Source organism: Populus trichocarpa, chromosome 18, assembly GCF_000002775.5.
Source record: "Populus trichocarpa isolate Nisqually-1 chromosome 18, P.trichocarpa_v4.1, whole genome shotgun sequence".
Taxonomy (NCBI): domain Eukaryota; kingdom Viridiplantae; phylum Streptophyta; class Magnoliopsida; order Malpighiales; family Salicaceae; genus Populus; species Populus trichocarpa.
In genome coordinates, this window is record NC_037302.2 from 3,159,758 (window position 1) to 3,179,002 (window position 19,245).

Here is a 19,245-nt window from a genome sequence, read left to right on the forward strand (position 1 = left end):
GTCGTGGTTCGTTTGGAGATATCATTGTGTCTAGGAATCTAGAGATGGCAGCTATATCCTATTATTTACGATTGTAATTGCATCCACGGAATGCCAATTGACCCCACTCAATCTGGCAAAAACAGTAATTGCAAAATTTTAGATATTATTTCCCAATGTATCCCATGAAATCGTAGCAAATTATAGTATATAAAAAAGTTAGTAGTGTAGTTTAATTGATTAAATTCTAGATTTTTTAAAAGAAATTATTAGTTTGAGTTTTATAAATTTTAGGGTTACTGGAGATTTATATAATCGTTAACTTTAGAATCCATGAAATTGATCAAGATACGCCAAAACTGACCTGAACATCTATATTAATAAAAACAATATACAATATATAAAGAAGGTAAGGGTTTTTTAAAAAAAGAAATTAGATCATGCAATTAGATGAGAAAGAAAATAATTGAATGTGAATCATGAATTTTTAAATAAAAACTTATTATGAATTGTAAAGCTATTTTCAACAAATAAAAAAGTAATGTTTTATTTATTTTTATGCAACTGTATAAAAAATATAAGAAAATAATTAATTTGAACCAAATAAAAAACTCTTTTATTGACTATTTATAATATGCAAATTAGATTTATGTATAATTATTCAAAAAGTAATTGTTGATATTAACATAAAAACTTTAATTTTATTTGAAAAATATGGCATAATCATATATTATTTTAATAATTTTTTAAATATAGTTTAATTATAAAATACAAAAAATGAAATAATTAAAAAAAAAGTGTAAGACCTAAAAAAGGCTAAGCCTATGTTTTACAACATGTTATTTATCTAAAACAAATGGAAAAACATGCTGTACATTTGAATAGACTACATGTTACCCACTGTAACAATGGAAAATTGGGGTGTATCTAATTTTAACTCTAAAAACCTAAATTTTAACATTTTTCACCTTAAAACATAATAAGAATCTAAAAAAAAAAAAAAAACTTTCTTAACCCTAAAACACTTTCTAATAATAAAATAAAATAAAATAAATTGAGACATGATCTATCTTTTAGCATAATTAAAGAATAAAATCACTTTTATTGAACTTTTCTATCCGAGACAACTCATTAACACCTAGATTTGTTTTTTATATAATCAGAATGTGGTCGGCCAAAACTATATATATATTTTTTTTTTGCTAAGTTTCTCTCCTCCCTTAGCATTCAGAGATAGAAACATAATAAAAATAAAATTTAAGAATTAAATGTAAATATCAAAAATTACAGACCAAATATAAAAAAATTGCAAAATTGAGGGATCATGTTGTAAAAAATTGTAAAATTGAGAGACAATATTATAATTTGGGGCGTCTAAATTTTGCACATGGCCCTACGGAAAAAAGAAAACACAAAACAACTTTTTTAAAAAAGTTTATTTTGTAATTTGTAATTATAATTTTAGATACTGAATCATGAAGATATCTATTTTGGAGTGCTCAGACTTTTATAATTTTGATGTGTAGTCTATATTATGATGCGTGCGGTCCAATGTACGTGTGATCCCTTCATCAGAATAATTTCTTTTGATTAGTTTAAATAAACTCTATAAAGCAAGCAAATTATGGTACAATCGAGCTTAAACGTTACCTACGACAAGTTGCATTAACGTTGGTATTATATACTCACTTAATACAACTAAAGGACAACTCAGCTAGTTCAATGTCATATGAACCAGGTAACCCCCTTTTTAAATTGTTTTTTTTTCAAAGTTTTATGTCCTTTCAATTGAGCTTTTCTCTAATATTAATTTTGAAATTATAATAAAATTATCAAATCAAAAGACAAAGTATTGAGATGTTCAGCACAACAAAAAATCAAGTGTAGTCTTAAATTCTTGGCAATTGTTTTGGATGAGAGTTGGAGCCTTGCCAAAAAAAAAATAACAATAAAGAAAAAAAAGTAGTTGATTGTTATATTTCACTAAACTAGTTAAATTTAGTGTGAAAATATTTCACCGGACAAGAGAAGTTTCTGTTAGTGAATATGTCATGTAGTCAATTGAATGATTATACATGACACTGTCTTTATTCATGCAAAACATATTTATTATTAATAAATATTTTATTTATTTTTAATATTTATTTATATCTGATTAATGAATCTAATATTTGATTAATAAATTTAGAGTAAAGATAAAGTTTTTAGAATAAAAATGTTTTGCTAAAGAAATTATAAAGTTGTTATAAGTATAAGAATCCTATTGTATCAAAGTATTATTCCTAAATGTTGCTGATCGATGCTTTATTAAGACTAGATATTAATTAGAGTCGTTAAGATTGATATATATTATGTGCATTCCTTTATAAAATGAACCATATTTTCTCATATCATGAAATTTATATGTTGGTGCTTGTTTGAAGACATGTATACCGAACTGATCCACATGAGTATTTTGTGGAGAGATCACTTGTGTCTATGAAAAGACTCATGTGATAGTTATGTAAGTGATCATTAGACTTGAAATTACTAAGTTATTTTATGTGGTGAATGTTATGCTTTGATCCTGACTACACGCTGTCCTAATCAAAGTAACAAATGACCAAATATTGAGTATAACATGAACTATATGAAGATATTTGAATGATCAAGAGATGATTTATTACCCTAGGTAATTACAAAATAATATTTCACATGTTCTCAAATAGTATTGATTGCGAAATCCTTACTCACGATAGAATGAGATTGAAAAGAGTTTCAAATTCTATTCAAATAATTAATGACTATAATATTAAAAATAAATATGATTTAACAAAGCAAACACATTTCATGTTATTATAATAAAAGCTAAAAGTATTCAGTGTTTTACTATGCACATATTCATATTTTATTGTGGATAATTACAGTAAAATTACCATTTTACTCTTAAATTGTTAATATACGTGCCTGGCCTTTTTTGGGGGGCATGCATTGGACTTGGCTTTTTTTTTCTATTTTTTTTTTCTTTTGCAATAAAGAAGAAATTAACATGTTAATTCAATTACTCTTAAATTCTGACATGGTTGTTAAACAATATTATAATAAATTTTAATTTTAACTATTTCTCAATTATTTTGTGTGTGATAATAATAATAATAATAATAATAATAATAATAATAATAATAATAATAATAATAATAATTGCTCATGAAAATTTGATTAAATTCATTTATTTTTTTTAAATAAAAATAAATTTATCACATTTATGGTTTTTTTAGCTTTCAATCACGTACTATTTTTATATTCTTTTTAACTTGCTTTAACAATCATGAAGTCTTTTTTTTTAATAAAATAATAATTCAAGTTTAAAACATGTTTTCACTAATATAAATAAGAGATATGTTAATAAGAAAATTGATTTCAAACTTGTGAAATATATGTTTTATACTTATTTGAAATTGTTTATATTTTTAACAAAAAAAAAACTATTTTCCTATAATTAAATAAAAAAATTTAAATACTACACACAATATAAGATCAGAGATATTTTAATATGTATCTTTATCTTAGTTTTCTAATTTAATCTTTAATTTAAATCAACAAGTTGGTTATTGACATATATAATTCTTGATTAATTTTAATGAACATATATATCAACTTTTTATTTTGTAAAGAAACTTTTCCTTGATTAAACAAAAAGTTTAAAACTGATTGTAATTTTAAATTTAATAGCAATGCTAATTAAAAAATTATCTGCAACTTAAACATTTTATATATATATATTCAAAAACAAATTTAGTCCCCCGTAAGTATGCAAACTAATACTTCACTAAACCGCTTGTAATCATTAAACTAATGTAGGTATCATTCATTGGGATACGCTTTCGTTTTTTATATGCTAAATATTAATCACATGAATTTTTATGATTTCCATATCTTTGCTCGTTACTTGATATTTGGATCCATATCATCATCAGTTTAATGATAATTAATTAATTAGTCCAGCGTCGTCCATTAGCTGTTCCTTCTTCTTCTTTGTTGACTTTCATTCTTTTTCCCCAATTGATCAATATCAAATAAATGATTTGATAGTTGAGGAGATGTACTTTTTTTTTTTTTTTTCATTTTTGAGTTTAAACATGGAACCAAATTATTAAATTTCTGAATATAGTAAATCGATATGAATGCATTTTGTGTGGTTTGATTTCGTGTGAAATTTGATATACCAGTGTTGATCTGTATAAAAATCACGATTTTAAATTTTAATTTCGTATAGTTTTGTATTGTTTACTTTATTAATATAGTTTTATGTTTCTTATTATAATTTATATAGCTAAAGCTTTATCTACACTGATAAGATTTTCTCTTTTTATTATATATATATTCTTGATTTCATCAAAAAAAAAAAAAAAAAAGTTAATTGATATGAGAAATACGTCATTAATATTGTCCAAGAAAGAATTCCATCTTGGTTGATTAGCTATACACACTGGGAGTAGTTGAAACAAGTTCGTGAAAGACAGGGAAAACCAAGATCTATGAATAAGAGAAGATGACAGGGAGATGAAGGATCACTTCCTTTCTTTTGGGTATATTCAAACTTTAAATTCTTCAAAGAAAAAATATTTTCACAATTCGATCCGAGAAAAGTTATCATTGTGCACTCATCATGGTATTTAAGGATCAAAGATGATTTACAGGTTTTCGCACCGACTAGAGGGCTCTTGCCATTAAACCTAGACATGAAGAAAACAAGCAACAAGTTGAACACTTTGAAAGGCTCAAGCGGACTAGATATTAAGGTAGAAAAGGACATTGTTTTTTATAATTTTATTTATGATGATGAGATAGAAATAGATTGATATTCTTTATTAATTTGTAATATTTATTTTAATGATGATTATGATACTAATTATGGAATAAACAATGACACTAATTGCAATGATCGAGGATGTTATTAATGGTGTTCTCATTGTAAGCTAAAGATTGAGCGTAAATAAAACATAAAAGAGAGGTTTAACAAAAAAAAATTATTGATTTATGTTATATTAATCCTTTTAATTATAAGTTTATTATTATCATACATGTAAATTTATTCAAGAATTATATTAATATAACACATATTAATAAAACAAGTTTAGAATTTACAATTTATTACTTTAAATAATTTTTTTATTTTTTATTTTTGTTTTAAATTAATATATTTTTGATATTTTCAAATCATTTTGATGTGCTAATGTCAAAAATAATTTTTTAAGAATAAAAAAATATTATTTTAACATATTTTAAAATAAAAAAACACTTTATAAAATAATCGCTACCACACTTCTAAACACCTTCTCAGACTTATATGTTTTTTAACCAAGCACGTGGGCCAATCCTCTAAAGCCCAACACTCTTGTTATATTACCCTTCAATTTTGTTAACAATTTTCTTTTATTTTGAATCAAACTCGTTATAAATAAAAATAATTAAAATTAAATATTATCCAAATTTTCATTGTTTTCAAATAAGATTAGTGTTTTTTTTTTTATCATAATATTAACAATTACTTTGTGAATTGTTATATATGAATCTAATATGCAAGATTTATAAAACAAATATTTGCATGGGAATATTAAATGAGAATAAAATATTTATTTTGTTATTTTTATTGTAAATATTTTACATAATATTTTTTTATTTTTTAGTTTTTTCTTTTATTATGTATAAATTATTGAGTTATGATTTTGTTTTCTATTTTTTATTAAACCTTGCTTTTTATATTGTGATAAGCTTATATTTAAAAAGTAATTATTCTCATAAACATGTTTTTATTAAAAAAAATGAAATAAATGAAGAAGGAAGGGGAGTTTTAATTGAAAAGATATATTTTTTCCGGCCCTCTTTAATTCATATATATAATTGAGATTTTTATAAATATTTTTTGAATGATTTTTAGTTTTTTATTAAAAAATATGCTACTAACATATATATTTTTATTAAAATTAAAATACATTAATAAGAAAATGAAAATTCATCTAATAAAATATATTTTCTTTGAGAATTTAAATTGTTATTTTTCTTGCAAATATCTATTTTAATTACAACAAAACTAAATAAAAGTTTATTTTGAAAAACTATCATGCCGCGTCACATAGGGAAAAAAGAAAACTAATAATAAACCTGTGCAATAACTTTTAATTTCTCAATTAAAAAAAATTAAAAAACGCATCCATAATAATATTTAAAAACTCTATCTGCTGCGTAAAGAGGTTGCCCTTAAATAGTTACATGTTTATGTGGTCCTAAGTAATAATAAATTTGAAATATTATTTTCGTGCAGGAGTTTCAGGAGCTCATTTTTTCTCTACGGTAATGTCAGCTCCAACGCCGCTAATGCCCGCTCCGCTGGAAATCCGTTGAGCTCCATCGCCACCTCTACCACTGCCTCCTCCGACAAGCAAAGGGCTAATAAGATTTTGGTTGCCGGGTTTGCCCCTCCTTTGTTTTTCAAATTTGCCACCACCCGCGTATTAATTCGGGTACTGAGCAAACCTGGTGTGATGGCGCGTCGGATACGAGTGAATGTTCGAGAAAATATAGAGCAGAAAGTTGCTCGGATTCCAAGCCTTTGGTAAGTTGCAGCTCAGCCATGTGGAGGAGTTCTTGGAGGTTGGTGGACTGCACTAGTGGTGCCAATTGTTGTAAGAAGGTGGAGCGTTGATTCAGGTCAGGTTTAGGACGTTTGGGTTGGTGGGGTGGGGAGTTTGAGAGAGGGAATCTGCCTTGGGTGAAGCTTTGAGAGGTTGAAGTGGAGGAGGAGGAGGAAGAGGATTCAGCTTGAGGGGATTTTTGGTGGGGTTGGTTAGAATGTTGCTGGGGAGGATGTGGTGGTGGTGCTTGTTGTGGTGGGAGGTAGAGGGAGAAAAGGTGGGTTAGGAGTGGTGGGACTAAGATTAGTTTATGTGCATTCATTGGCGGAGGAAACCACAGGAAAAGAGTTGAGGTGGCTTGGATTTTTAGTTTTGGGTGGTGGGTTTTATGGTAGCAAAGAGACAGAGAGCTTGGTTTCTTGGGGAGGGTGTTTTTAAGCCATTGCAGTGGTTGTTGAAGAGTTCTGAATTATGGAAGAGAGGGCGGGAGGTTATGGAACAGAGTACTTTCAACAGAGAAACAGTGCAGAGATGCCGGCGAGTGTGTCCTTGACTGGGAGGAGGTGGACGGGACAGGCTCCAAAAAGATCAAACAAATTACAGTGTCATTAGTTTCCATCTTTGAGGCGTCGATCATGCAAACTTTAGATGAAGAGGTCTCGCTGTGCACAATAAAGAGTTGCAGCAACTCTCTCCCTTGCTGTCAATCTTGTGTTTCCTACCCTGGAACTGTATTTAAACTCACCTTCTTCTTCGCAAGGATTACATCTCATCGACTAAAGGGATTTTTATGACATTTTTTTGTTTCTCTTTTCAGAAACTAACTAGTGAGAAAGGATATATCATATAGTACAGTTATAATGACCATCACCAATCAATGGATCCTCCACGGCTACTTTTCCTATGTAAGATTAGAGGTACATCGATAAAAATAACCTTTTGAATAAATAGAATAAATATAAATTTTTTTATTTATGTATATTGCCACATCTAAACATCGTGACAATGGACTATCTTAAAAATAAATCTTTAAAAAAAATAAATTACTGGTATCATGTTTTTTTTTTGATAGAGAATGATCTTGTTTGAGGGATCAAATCATCACCTAATATTATAGTTACTAAGAACCCTAATTGGTCAGCAGGGATTCTATCTTAAATTGATATTGTATGAAATTGATTATGTAAAAGGAAAAATATTATCATCCCTTAAACATCCTGCCTGAGGCAGGTTGCATTGCTGGTTTTATCTTAAATTACTAAAAGTTTATTGATTTATGCTACGATGGTTTGCTTGTAATATTCATGATTCTGACGTCACTGAATATTCGATTATGGATACTTCCAACACGTAGCTAAAAATAAAGTAAAATAAATTTAAATTACTATTGTTATTCCTGACTCTAGTGTCAGTGAATAATCCAATAAAATAAATTTATTTATTTATTTATTTGCATGTGCATATTCTTTTATTTTTTTAAGTAGCTAAAATAAAATAAAATAAATTTAAATCAGTATTTTTATTCACGACTCTTGCATAAATGAATAAACCAATAAAATAAATTTATTTTTTTTATACATGCATATATTTTTTTTGAGGGGCTGGGCCCAGCTCATCCCATGTGGGTTGGGCTAGACCCAGCCAGCCCGGCCCGGTAACTGGCCCAAGCCAGTGACCCGGCTGGGCAAAAGCCGGATGCACGCGTGAAGCATCTTCACGCGTGCATGAACAGTGCGAAGGTAATTAAATTACCTTCGCACAGTGTTCTTGCACCACTTAAATTTCAAAGAATGTAAAAGGGGGATGAAGAACGGGCGTACCTGCTTCTGGAGACGGCGAAGATGGTTGCAACGCTGCCTACTGCTTCCCTTTGTCTTCCTTCTCCGTTAACTTGTCTGCGTTTTCTTTTGCTTTCTCAGCAGCTTTTGGAACTAAGAAGATGATGAAGAGGCCAGCCTGCTGTGAATTTGTTTTGAATGATTATGGGTCTTTCTTTTTCTGTAAGGATAATGGCAGAGCCAATACTTGTCTCTGTGTTGCTCCTCTGCCTTTCTCTCCTTCTCTGTATAATCCCTGTTTTTTTTTTCTTCGTCTGTGTGTCTCCTGTTTCGTCCCCTGCCCCCTGTTTCTTTGTTTTTTTTCTTTCTTCCTTCCCCTGTGTTATTCGTCTTCCACTCGTCCTCTTGTTTTTTTTTTTTGTTTCGGTTCGTGATTTGCCCCCTGCTTCTCCCGCTCGTCCCCTTTTCTGAGGCCTTTCTCTGGCTTTTATAGAGCCAGAGAAGGTCTGGTGTTCCTGCCTCCAGAAATGGTGGGCATCGTGGAGGCGAGAGATCATGGCCGCATCGTGGGTATAGTGGCCATGATCTGCTGGATTTTCCCCTGTTGAGCCGGTCTTTGGCAGACAGATGATGAACAGTAGGATCCAAAACGGCGTCATTTGGCATGGAAAATGACAAATTGTAGTTTGGCCTCTATGTTTTGAAATGTATCAATTGGGTCCCTTAATCAATAAATTTAATTGTACCCCTTGGATTAATTTCAATTAAATCCCTGAATTTATTTAATTAATTAAATCAAATTTTAATTAAGTCCGCAAACTTATTAAATCTCCTGATTTCATTAATTAAACTAATCCAAATTTTAATTAAAATTCCACACTTATTAATTCTTCAATTTTTGACCAATTTACTATCAAATCTGATAATTTCATCTTTGAACTTCAAATTTATGTTGTTTTAACCTCATTTTCAAATATATTTTTATCCATTTATTTTTATTATTTATTCAAAAATTGAGTTATGACAGTATATTTCAATTAAAAAGTTATTTAAAAAAGTTAATTATATTTTAATATATTTTATATTAAACAAATTTTAATATAATTATATAACTAATTTAGTTATTTTTTATATAATATAATCATATCCTTTCAACTATACATGTCATTTTATTTATTTTTAGCTTTTCTATGTAGAAGTGTATAAATAGCATTTCAAAACAAGAATTCACATTTTAGTTATTCATATAACTTATGTGTTGGAATTGTTAAAACTAAAATAAAAGGTAAAAGTTCAGTTTTTTTCATTTTGGCTATCCTTTTAACTATAGTTATTAAACCCGAACCAGCCGGCGGGTCGACCTGGGACCCAGTTGTCCCGGGGGTTGGACTGGTCCGAGTTTGTCAAAAGACCAGCCGGTGCACTGACCCGGCCAAACCCGGTCGACCTGGCGGGTCAACCGTGACCAGGGTGAGACCCTGTGTTTTTTTTTTTCTCTTTCAAATGTGGAATTTGAAACCCATCAGTATATATACTCTATGTTTCCAAGAAAAAAGTTATGTTTTTTCAATATGGGATAGAAAATCTTTTTGTTTAAATACTTCAACTTAAAAGAATAACATAGTATCCTTTTAATGTGAGATTTGAAACCTATCATTAGTATATATACTTTATGTTTCCAAGAAAAAAGTTATTTTTTTCAATGTGGGATTTGAAACCCATTAGTATATATACTCTATGTTCCCAATAAAAAAGTTATGTTTTTTTAATGTGAGATGAAAAACTTTTTTGGTTTAAATACCTCAACTTAAAAGCTTAACATAATATCTTTTTAATGTGGGACAAAAAACTTTTTAAAATATTCTTTTAAACTTCATTATTTACAATATGTATAGCCTATATTTATATGGATTTTTTCTTATAAAATATTTAAACTTTAATTTTATTTTTATTTTTTCCGGGTTGATTCAGGTTAACCCGAGTTGACCCGGGTTAACTCATGAAACGCGGGACCCAACCCCTTGGCCGGGTCAACCCTCGAGCCAGGTTTAATAACTATGCTTTTAACTGATGCGTTGGAGATGCTCTAATGACAAAAAAGCACCAGCCACAAAAAAATATTTTAAAAATATTACTTTTTTAACAAAGATGTAATTGAGAATAATAATTTTAACAAAGATATAATTGAGAATAATAATTTTAACAAAAATAAAAATTTTCATTAAAATAATTAAATCATAAATTAATCTTAACTCTTAGTCCAAACTAGTATCAAATACAAATTCTAAATAATATATTAATTATAAATCTAAAAAACAAACCTTAATCACTAACCCTAAAATCAAATGCTAATGAATAACCATAAAAACAAGCCCTAACTAAATGTAATAAAATCTTTTGTTTTTTTGTCTTTTTTTATCTTTTGATTTGTTTGATTTATTTAGGGTTTATTATCATTTCAATCTTTGAAGATAAAATTCAATCAAAACCCCACACTAAATAATAAAATTAAAAAAAAAGATAAAAGAAAACCCAAAAAACCAAAAGATTTTATTATATTTAGTTAAGATTTGTTTTTAAAGTTATTGATTATTGTTTCTTCTTTAGATTAGTGATTAATGTTCAAAGTTTGTTTTTTTGATTCAGAATTATGGTTTAAAGTTGGGATATTATGTAGGGTTTGTATTTGAGATTAGTTTAGGGTTAAAGTTACTGTTAGTTTGCCGTTTCTTTTTTTTTAAAGTCATCTTTATTAAAATTATACTATTTTCTAAATATTTTTTTTAACTTAGAGATACTATGTTAATTTTCAAAAAAAAAAAAATCTATCCTCCTCCCTTACAAAAAATTTTCCAAGTCTTTTGGGCTTCAATAATAGCATCTCTAGAGGTGGGTGCGACTCAAACACGACTACAAAAATCGTTCGAGCGACTATGGCCCATCTATCTATCCCAGTTTCAGAAACCACAACTGTTACCAAAATCCAGTCAACTGAGGCTCCCCCCATTCTTAAATAACCAATTTACCAGCTTTCTCTTTCAGAGCCTTTAAATTTTTTCTGCCCATTTAGCATTTCCCTCCGACACTTGCTTGAGCTAGCATGAAGGGGAATATATCAATTTTCTTACGTTAGCAATGTCAAATTTACATGATCACCGATGCAATAATGGCAAGTACCAGATGCCATTGGAGGGAAATGCTACAAAATTAACATTACAAGTTCGGAGTGAACCTCCTAATCTGATTCCACTGAAAGTAACTCGGAAGTGTAAAATAAACAAGAAAGAAAACTGTTAGGGTACAGGGACCATCGAGAAAAGAATTCACCTCCATTTATCTCTGAGATCCTTCTTCTCGGACAGAACCCATGTCACAAAGATTGCCGCGATAAGTACGAAAATGGTTATGAGCAGCAGAGCATAGCTAAAATCCTCTGTAAGAGAATCATAGGTCCTTGAGGGTGCAAGGCGAGTGAAGAAGAGATCCACACCATATGTAAAGACAAGGGTGGCTGACTCCAGCTTGGCAGGCACTGTCACTATGCCTCGGAGCCCCTCCACTTTAAGGGCATGTGTAACATATGACTGCAAGAAATAAGAATCAGATCAGTTTGTGAACGAACTACATTAAAAACAATGAAATCATCAAATAAAAGCATGCAGTTGTAAAGTAAGAAACAGCTCCATAATGAGACGAACACGAGTTTCCTGATTCAGCTTGATTTCTGATCTTCTATCATGGGCTGAACTCATGTATCAAGTTAGCTACTGTTTTTGTGTGTGTGCGTGCCATTGGTCACCAAATCAAAATCTTCAAGGAAAAAAAAACCATTTTGGGTAGAAGATAGCAGGAGGATAACAAGACAGGATCCAACAATGGATCACTCCAAGCTCTAGATAAAAATATATCATTTTTTTTTTGTGTACAGACATGATCACTTCCAGGGAAGGTAGATCAAGCAGAAAGCTGACAGTGTTCTCTCGAGGAAATTAAAAATTAAACTGTGAGACAAAGACCGGAGGGGTAAAGGAAGAGAAGAAGATATAAGGCAACTCACTTGAGGAATGATAGGCAATGAATCTGTAAGAGGTAAAATTCCTTCTTCCTTCTCTGATTGTGTGGGGTTAACTGACCGACGAGGGTCAAAGAAACGCTTATCCATTGCCAATACCTGTACAGTATTAAATAACAGTAAATAAAAATAATTGAAACACAAATGTTGTCACAAAACAAAGAGGAAACAACAATGGAACCTCCATTTCTAAACAGATTGTAACCAACCTGATCACCAATTGTCCCAATAAGAAGATGCTTCGAAGTGATACCCTTAGCAGTTGACGTAACTGTTATCGCTTTGACAGAATGGGTGAAATAGTAAGATTGTGACTTTGTTGTGACCTCTGGTCGTGAATATGAAGACATAGGTGAAGTGAGATTGTGCTTTCCAAGAACAAGCTTCCAAACATCTTTGTTGTCCTGAATTTCAATTTGCAAAAGTAAACCTGTTTAGAATAAGAAGAAAAAACAATATTGCATAGATTGTAAAGAATGATTACTTACTGCCCGAGACTGGTCATAAATTTCAATAACTGTCATCTCATATCTGTGTGCTCTGAGATTGAAGTAGTGGTAGACAATCCAATTTTCACTAAAAACCTGCAAAAAATGAAAACAAATAAGGTAATGCGTATCATTTAAAACATGAAGAGTGGAAGGCAAAACCTACTGCATGGACAGGACCCTGCGAGCCATGATGATTCATTCGATGCAATATACGACCAGTAACAGTATCAACAACATAGACGACCAAATGTGATTCTTCTGGTGTGGCTGATCCAATATCTCCACTGGCTTTAGGTGAGACAGTGGCCACAAAAAGCAAATTTTTTGATATATATTTGTACATCACATCTTGATCAGCAACAACTTTTGCTTGTGTATGAACTGCCTGGAGACAAATGCAGAAGGCTCTCAATTAAACATATGGGATAGTGTTAGCAGACCAAGATATCCTATTGAAGTTGTGTCTGAAGTTTCAAATGGAACCTTCAGTACAACAAAATTGAATGGTAGAAATTGAGGTTCTGATAAAGAAACAAGAACAAATGGTCTCTACAGAAACTGTGATTTTTAGACCCTAAAAACGTATCAAGGTTGCCTGAAAAACACAGCTTCTAATTCAAAGCCTGAGAAAACCTTTTCGTTAACATAATCCCAACATTTTGTCCGAGGTTAAATGAAGATCCATTATAATAACTAGGTTATTTAGCCAAGAATTCCATATCCTCATAGAACAACTCTAATGCAATATTTGGAAATGATGCTTGCTTGTCTCATTTAAAAGGTTTTCTGTAATCCCAATCAACCTGAAAGTTAAAGACTAACCAGCAAAAGCTGTTAATAAATCGTAAAGTGAATAAATCTTTGAAGACAAAGAAATGGTAATCATAAAAAATTGACCAAAAACTAAACACTACCTCATTTGAATTTCTTGTTATGGTTGTAATGATCTTTTCGGATTCTGAGGGGAATACAATGGACCATACTTCTCTGGTACCAAAACAATAGTTGTTTGCAACTTCACCATCACAATTGCTCTTCAATCCATGTCCCTTAATAACACCATTATCAGCTTCTACCGAGTACCAATAAATGTTTGAAAACTCAAGTTGAAAAATGGCAACAGCCTCAGGTGCTCTTGGGTACAAATGTGCCTGTCCACTTGTATCTATTAGTAGATGCAGACGTTGTTCTGTTGAATCTGTGAACGGGAGTGGAATGACTTGTGCAACAGAATGATCAAGACCAAAGGACTTCAGCTCCTTCCCTGTGTATGTATCAACAAAGGAAAATATTCCTGGTGCATCAGAACTTGGTTTGCACCTGCCAACTACCAGAACAGATGGATTTTCATTCATAGCATGATGATGAGGAACCTGCCACTGATATACATTAATCCCAGTTGGATTTTCACATGCTTCTGATTGCCGTAGAGAGTTCAATAAGACAGACCAGACAATTCGTCCATCTCCAGTGTGCAAGGCAAAAAGTTTCCCAGATTTAGTGAGAACAATGAGCAGCTTTCGGAATCCATTATGGTCCCTGGTCATTTTACTTTTCTCAGAGCTTCTCAACCTCATGCCTTGTATGGCTGCTACATCCTCAGCACTTGCAAGCATCAATGTACCCTTAACCTTCAGCATGTGTCCCTTGGAACAACAAAATATCATGTGTCAAAATCACAGTCTGAAGAAGTCAATGAGATGAATTTTCAAACAAAATATCATGTGTCAAGATCACACAGTCTGTGAAGAAGTCTATGAGATGAATCTTCAAACAAAGGAGTGAATATGATAGCAAACAATGATTGCCTATGCAACCAGAACAAAAGCAATCTAACAATAATTCAGATCCCTCACTCTACTACTAAATAAAGAAGTTTAAAAATGATGGAGACTGAGGGAGGAGAAAAAAGTAAGGAATTTCAATTAATATAACCAGAATCTATTTCAAGCCTTGAAAGAGTGATTTTTGGCAATATTCATCTTCAGTAAGCCAGTTAAACTTGTGAGAAATAATCAGATCATACTTTAAGCCATTCGAAGAGGTTCTGCTCCACTTTGGCCACAGATACACCTTTCTTTTCTACAGGAAGTTCTGACGTTGTAACTCCTATTATTGATGCAAGGCCATCCTCCCTACTCCAGACAATCGCACCTTGTTGTAACAGCAACAATGAATGATCTTCCATCACAATCAAAGCCCTAAATCCATGAGACTTATCAGTCCTGACATAATTGTTCATGAAAACCTTATGGACAAATCCTCTTTGCTGGTTCAGCTTGATTCTCTCTTTTAGCAAATCACTATTCCAGTCATGACCTTGCTTCACATTGAGGTGAATGTCATTGTCTCCATGCTGAACCAATGCAAATGCTTGTCGGTCCTCTGAGAATGAAAGAGCATCACTAATAACTGTTGCATGATTGATTTTGTCAACCACCTCCAACTGACCTTCACTTGACACACTAATAAATGTTGTAGCTGTATTGGTTTTCACAGCAAACAAACCAGTAAGTTTTGAAGGTAATATCACTGCCATCCCTGAGAAATCCTTGACTAGATCTGATACATATGTTTTCTGAAAGCTGATTTCTCCATTCTGAAAACTTATTGTTAACAAAGTTGACCTTGCAGCATCCAGCACCACAAGTTTGGCTTTTGAAACTAAAGAAACTTCCCCTGAAAAGCCACCATCAAAGGCTGCACTGTCATGCTTTAGGAGTTCTCCATTCTTAGCATTGATTTGGTATACATCAAACAGTGAAAAACCAACAAATCCCACCACATATATTGTATTGCTGTCATGGTGCTGAATTACTTCCTGAACCTCAAAACTGCAACCAAGGGGATCACAATAGCATCAATTGCATGGTGTGGGTTAGATTGAGAAAACAACATGTGGAACTTAAAACATCAAATTGGACAGACCTTTCAGCAGGAAAATCCACCTTCCAAACAATTTCACCATGCATGCTTGAAATAGCATGGAGACTTCCTTTACCAAAAACAAGGATTGTGTTGTCCTTGTCAACTTTCGTGCTTGTCTGCAGATCAGAAACTTCATTAACAACAGATTCTTTTGAAAATCCTGAAATGCATAACATATGAGGGCAGGTTTGCAAGAATGATAGGAGATTAGGGAAGATATTGTGTTATGAATTGCGACTACAACATAGCACAAGATAACACTTCAATTGAGGAACTAAACTATGATCCATTGGATGGCATTTTCTGATTTCACAATGACCCGAGATATATGAAGATAAGAGGAATAAAAAAGATTATATTTTGCATGAAGACAGCACAGATTTCTTAATTAACTATTGAATTAGAAACCATAGCAGCACAGGAGAGAGTATAGAAGATTAAGTTAGACAATAAAATAATGTTCATTAAAAGCTTAAAAAAATATAACATGTTATCACTAACCGAAACGAACAAGAATGACTTTGAGTCGCTTGGTCCCTGAAGAAAAGATTCCCACCACATCTGCCCATCAGGAAGGTTCCATGCTCTTAGAATGCTTCCTTCTGATGAAAGGGTAATAAGATCTGAAAGATTGATATAGAAGATTAGTAAAACAACATAACTGCAATAACTGAATTTCATGCCTTGTAGCAGAAAACCAAATAGCAAAAGTATCTACATGAAATAAAAATAAAAGGAGCAACGCTCAATATATGACACAACCACAAAGTGGTTTTTCAATACATTATAAATTAGGTGGATAATACAAATCACTGTTACGTATACCCATTGTTTTTGTTTCTCTCAAGTCCTTTACTCAACATAAAAATTGAAGCAGTCTTAACAATTCTTTCCTTTAGTAAGACACACACGATGACAATGCGGAGTGCTGAAAGCAACCTCACATAGTATTTAGGGGGGGAAAAAGATGCTAAATGTTTGCTGAAAAACATAAACAAGCAAACCTACTAATAAATCGACAAAAACATGTAATGGAAATATCACTTCCACAGCAGCAAGAACAAATACCACATAACAGCAGTAAGATAATTACATTTTCCCATGGCAATATCGATTCCATCAATAGCATCATTGGTCCCAAGAACATGCCTCCAAACTGCACAAAACAAATCCCTTCAAATAACAAATAGGAAACAAAGTAAAAAAAAAACCACTTCTGCAGTGAAATTTAACATGAAAGACTGAATGGTAAAATCCATTAAAAACACTTACAAATCTCGCCGTGACGGAGATCAAGAGAAGCAATAACATTCTCTTCAGTAGAAACAAGAACACGCTTTCGACCAGTTTTTTGTGTTTGGAACACTGCGTGCTTCACTTTCCCTATGTACTTTTGATGCCTAAACACAATTCAATCAAACTGAATACTGATTCAAAAAAATAAATTCTAACAACCTAACAACAGTATTAATTAACAAGTTATAGTATGAGAAGAAGAAAATTGAAGTACAAAAAATACGCAATCAGCTCAGTTTGGACTGAGTGAATAGGGAGTTTAAACAAGTTTTACTAAATTGAAGCGATTTAATGGAAAGCCAAATGGAGCTTACCAGTCCATGAGGCCGGCTTGATCTTCATAAAGAGAAAAGGTAGGGACTGTAATTGATAGGATACATAAAAAGATAAGCAGAGACCTAATCGCCATGGCCATGGCGAAATTAAGAGAAGCGATATGTTTTTCTCTCTGCTTCTTTTTATTCTAGTGGGAAGAGCGAGAGACAGATCTGAGGAGAAGCCGAGGTTTTTCGGTTTTGTAAGGTAGTGTTAGAGTTCGTATTTCGTAATAAAAGTGTTTATATTTTTTTATTTTAAAATGTTATAAAATAATTATTTTTTTATTTTTTATTTTTTATTTTTTAAATTTTATATTAATATATTAAAATAATCTAAAAATAATAAAGAACTAATTTATAAAAAAACCAAGATTTTTTAAATAACATAGTTAATCACAAGAACAAATAATGACTAATATTTTGTTTAATATTATAGTAATAGTTGTTTTTAAAAATATTTTTTACTTAAAAATATATTAAAATAATATTTTTTTATTTTTTAAAATTTATTTTTAATATTAAAATAAAAATAATTTAAATTAAAAAATAATAAACAAAATCTTTTTGAAGTGGAAAAAACAAAACAAATGGCACTGGAAAGCATGATGAATAACGAATTAGTCTAACCATCTAGGTGGTGGCCTAGTGGTAAGAACTTGAGATCAAGAGGTTTGCTTCCTCTGTGGTCTCAGGTTCGAGCCCTGTGGTTGCTCATATGATGGCCACTGGAGGCTTACATGATCATTAACTTCAGGGCCTGTGGGATTAGTCGAGGTACGCGCAAGCTGGCCCGGACACCCACGTTAAACTAAAAAAAAATAACGAATTAGTCTATTGGATTCTAAGAGTAGTTATGGCCTTTATTGGTCCCTGTACTATTAAGAAATATTTAATCAAGTACCTCTACTCGATTGATTCCCTATTATGCCAATAATTTGTTTAATATCTCCGTTTTTTTTTCCTAGATAAAACGTTTTTTTCAATGTTTGATGAGTGATGGCATAAAAACTATAATCATGATGGTCATGGTTGAGTGACCAATGTAACCCCTCCCTTCATTCATCTTTATTTTGGATAGTTGACATCACACAACTCTATGTTGGTGTAAAAATATCAATAAAAAACAATACCATCGATTTTGTTCTAATTGAAATAAAAAATTCTTATTGGAATATTAAATTTTGATTTCAAAATATTTCTAAGGTTGGTGTAAAAATATCAATAAAAAAACAATGTCATTGATAATGTTCTAATTAGCATTTAATTTTTCTTATTGGAATCTTAAATTTTATGTTTCGGAGCATTTCTAATTTCAATTTGAATCTAAAAATAAATTAATTTTAAATTATATAATATAAATGTAAAATCAAATATCATTTCCATCATTAACATTAAAATAAAAATCAAGATTAGAAAAATAATATATGATTTGAAATACTCCATATAAATAACACATTACTAGTTTTTCTTCGCTTTATGCCAACAGAAGAACTTGCACCAAAGGTCATTAATTTTACTCTTTATAACCAGACCCATGCCTCATAACAAGCAATGACAATCATGTATGTGTCCAAGATCTTAGTTGATTCAAAGATGTGATGCAAGAAAAAAAAACAATAGGTAATGTTTCAAGAATGCATGGAAAGTAATGGTAAAGACAATAGTGGTGGTTGTTATTGTGGTAGTGGTAATGGTAGTAATAATAATAATAGTAGCGGTACTAGTAATGATAAAAAGAGAAAATAACACCACCCACGATAACAATTATGC

General features: G+C 31.1%; 1 protein-coding gene and 1 pseudogene across 1 annotated transcript; both read right to left on the reverse strand.

Annotated features, from left to right (window-relative positions):
- Positions 1-6,128: 6,128 nt before the first annotated feature.
- LOC7458968 (uncharacterized) lies at positions 6,129-7,212 on the reverse strand (annotated as a pseudogene).
- A 4,255-nt stretch (positions 7,213-11,467) lies between these two features.
- LOC7462934 (uncharacterized) lies at positions 11,468-17,675 on the reverse strand. Its single transcript, XM_002324200.4, has 12 exons — positions 17,473-17,675; positions 17,135-17,262; positions 16,956-17,018; positions 16,364-16,485; positions 15,863-15,978; positions 14,961-15,768; positions 13,849-14,580; positions 13,098-13,319; positions 12,932-13,027; positions 12,653-12,847; positions 12,429-12,542; positions 11,468-11,955 (listed from the first exon to the last, which is right to left on the reverse strand). Exons 1-12 carry the CDS (start codon positions 17,571-17,573, stop codon positions 11,695-11,697), a joined length of 2,958 nt encoding a protein of 985 aa, XP_002324236.4. The 5' UTR covers positions 17,574-17,675; the 3' UTR covers positions 11,468-11,694.
- Positions 17,676-19,245: the final 1,570 nt, after the last annotated feature.

Coding starts and splice junctions, on each gene's coding strand:
- LOC7462934 (XM_002324200.4), bottom strand. CDS start 17,573: ATGGCCATGGCGATTAGGTCTCTGCTTATCTTTTTATGTATCCTATCA. Junction 13,320..13,848: donor TAACAAGAAATTCAAATGAG/GTAGTGTTTAGT, acceptor ATTTGTCTCCAG/GCAGTTCATACACAAGCAAA. Junction 12,848..12,931: donor TTTATGACCAGTCTCGGGCA/GTAAGTAATCAT, acceptor ATTGAAATTCAG/GACAACAAAGATGTTTGGAA.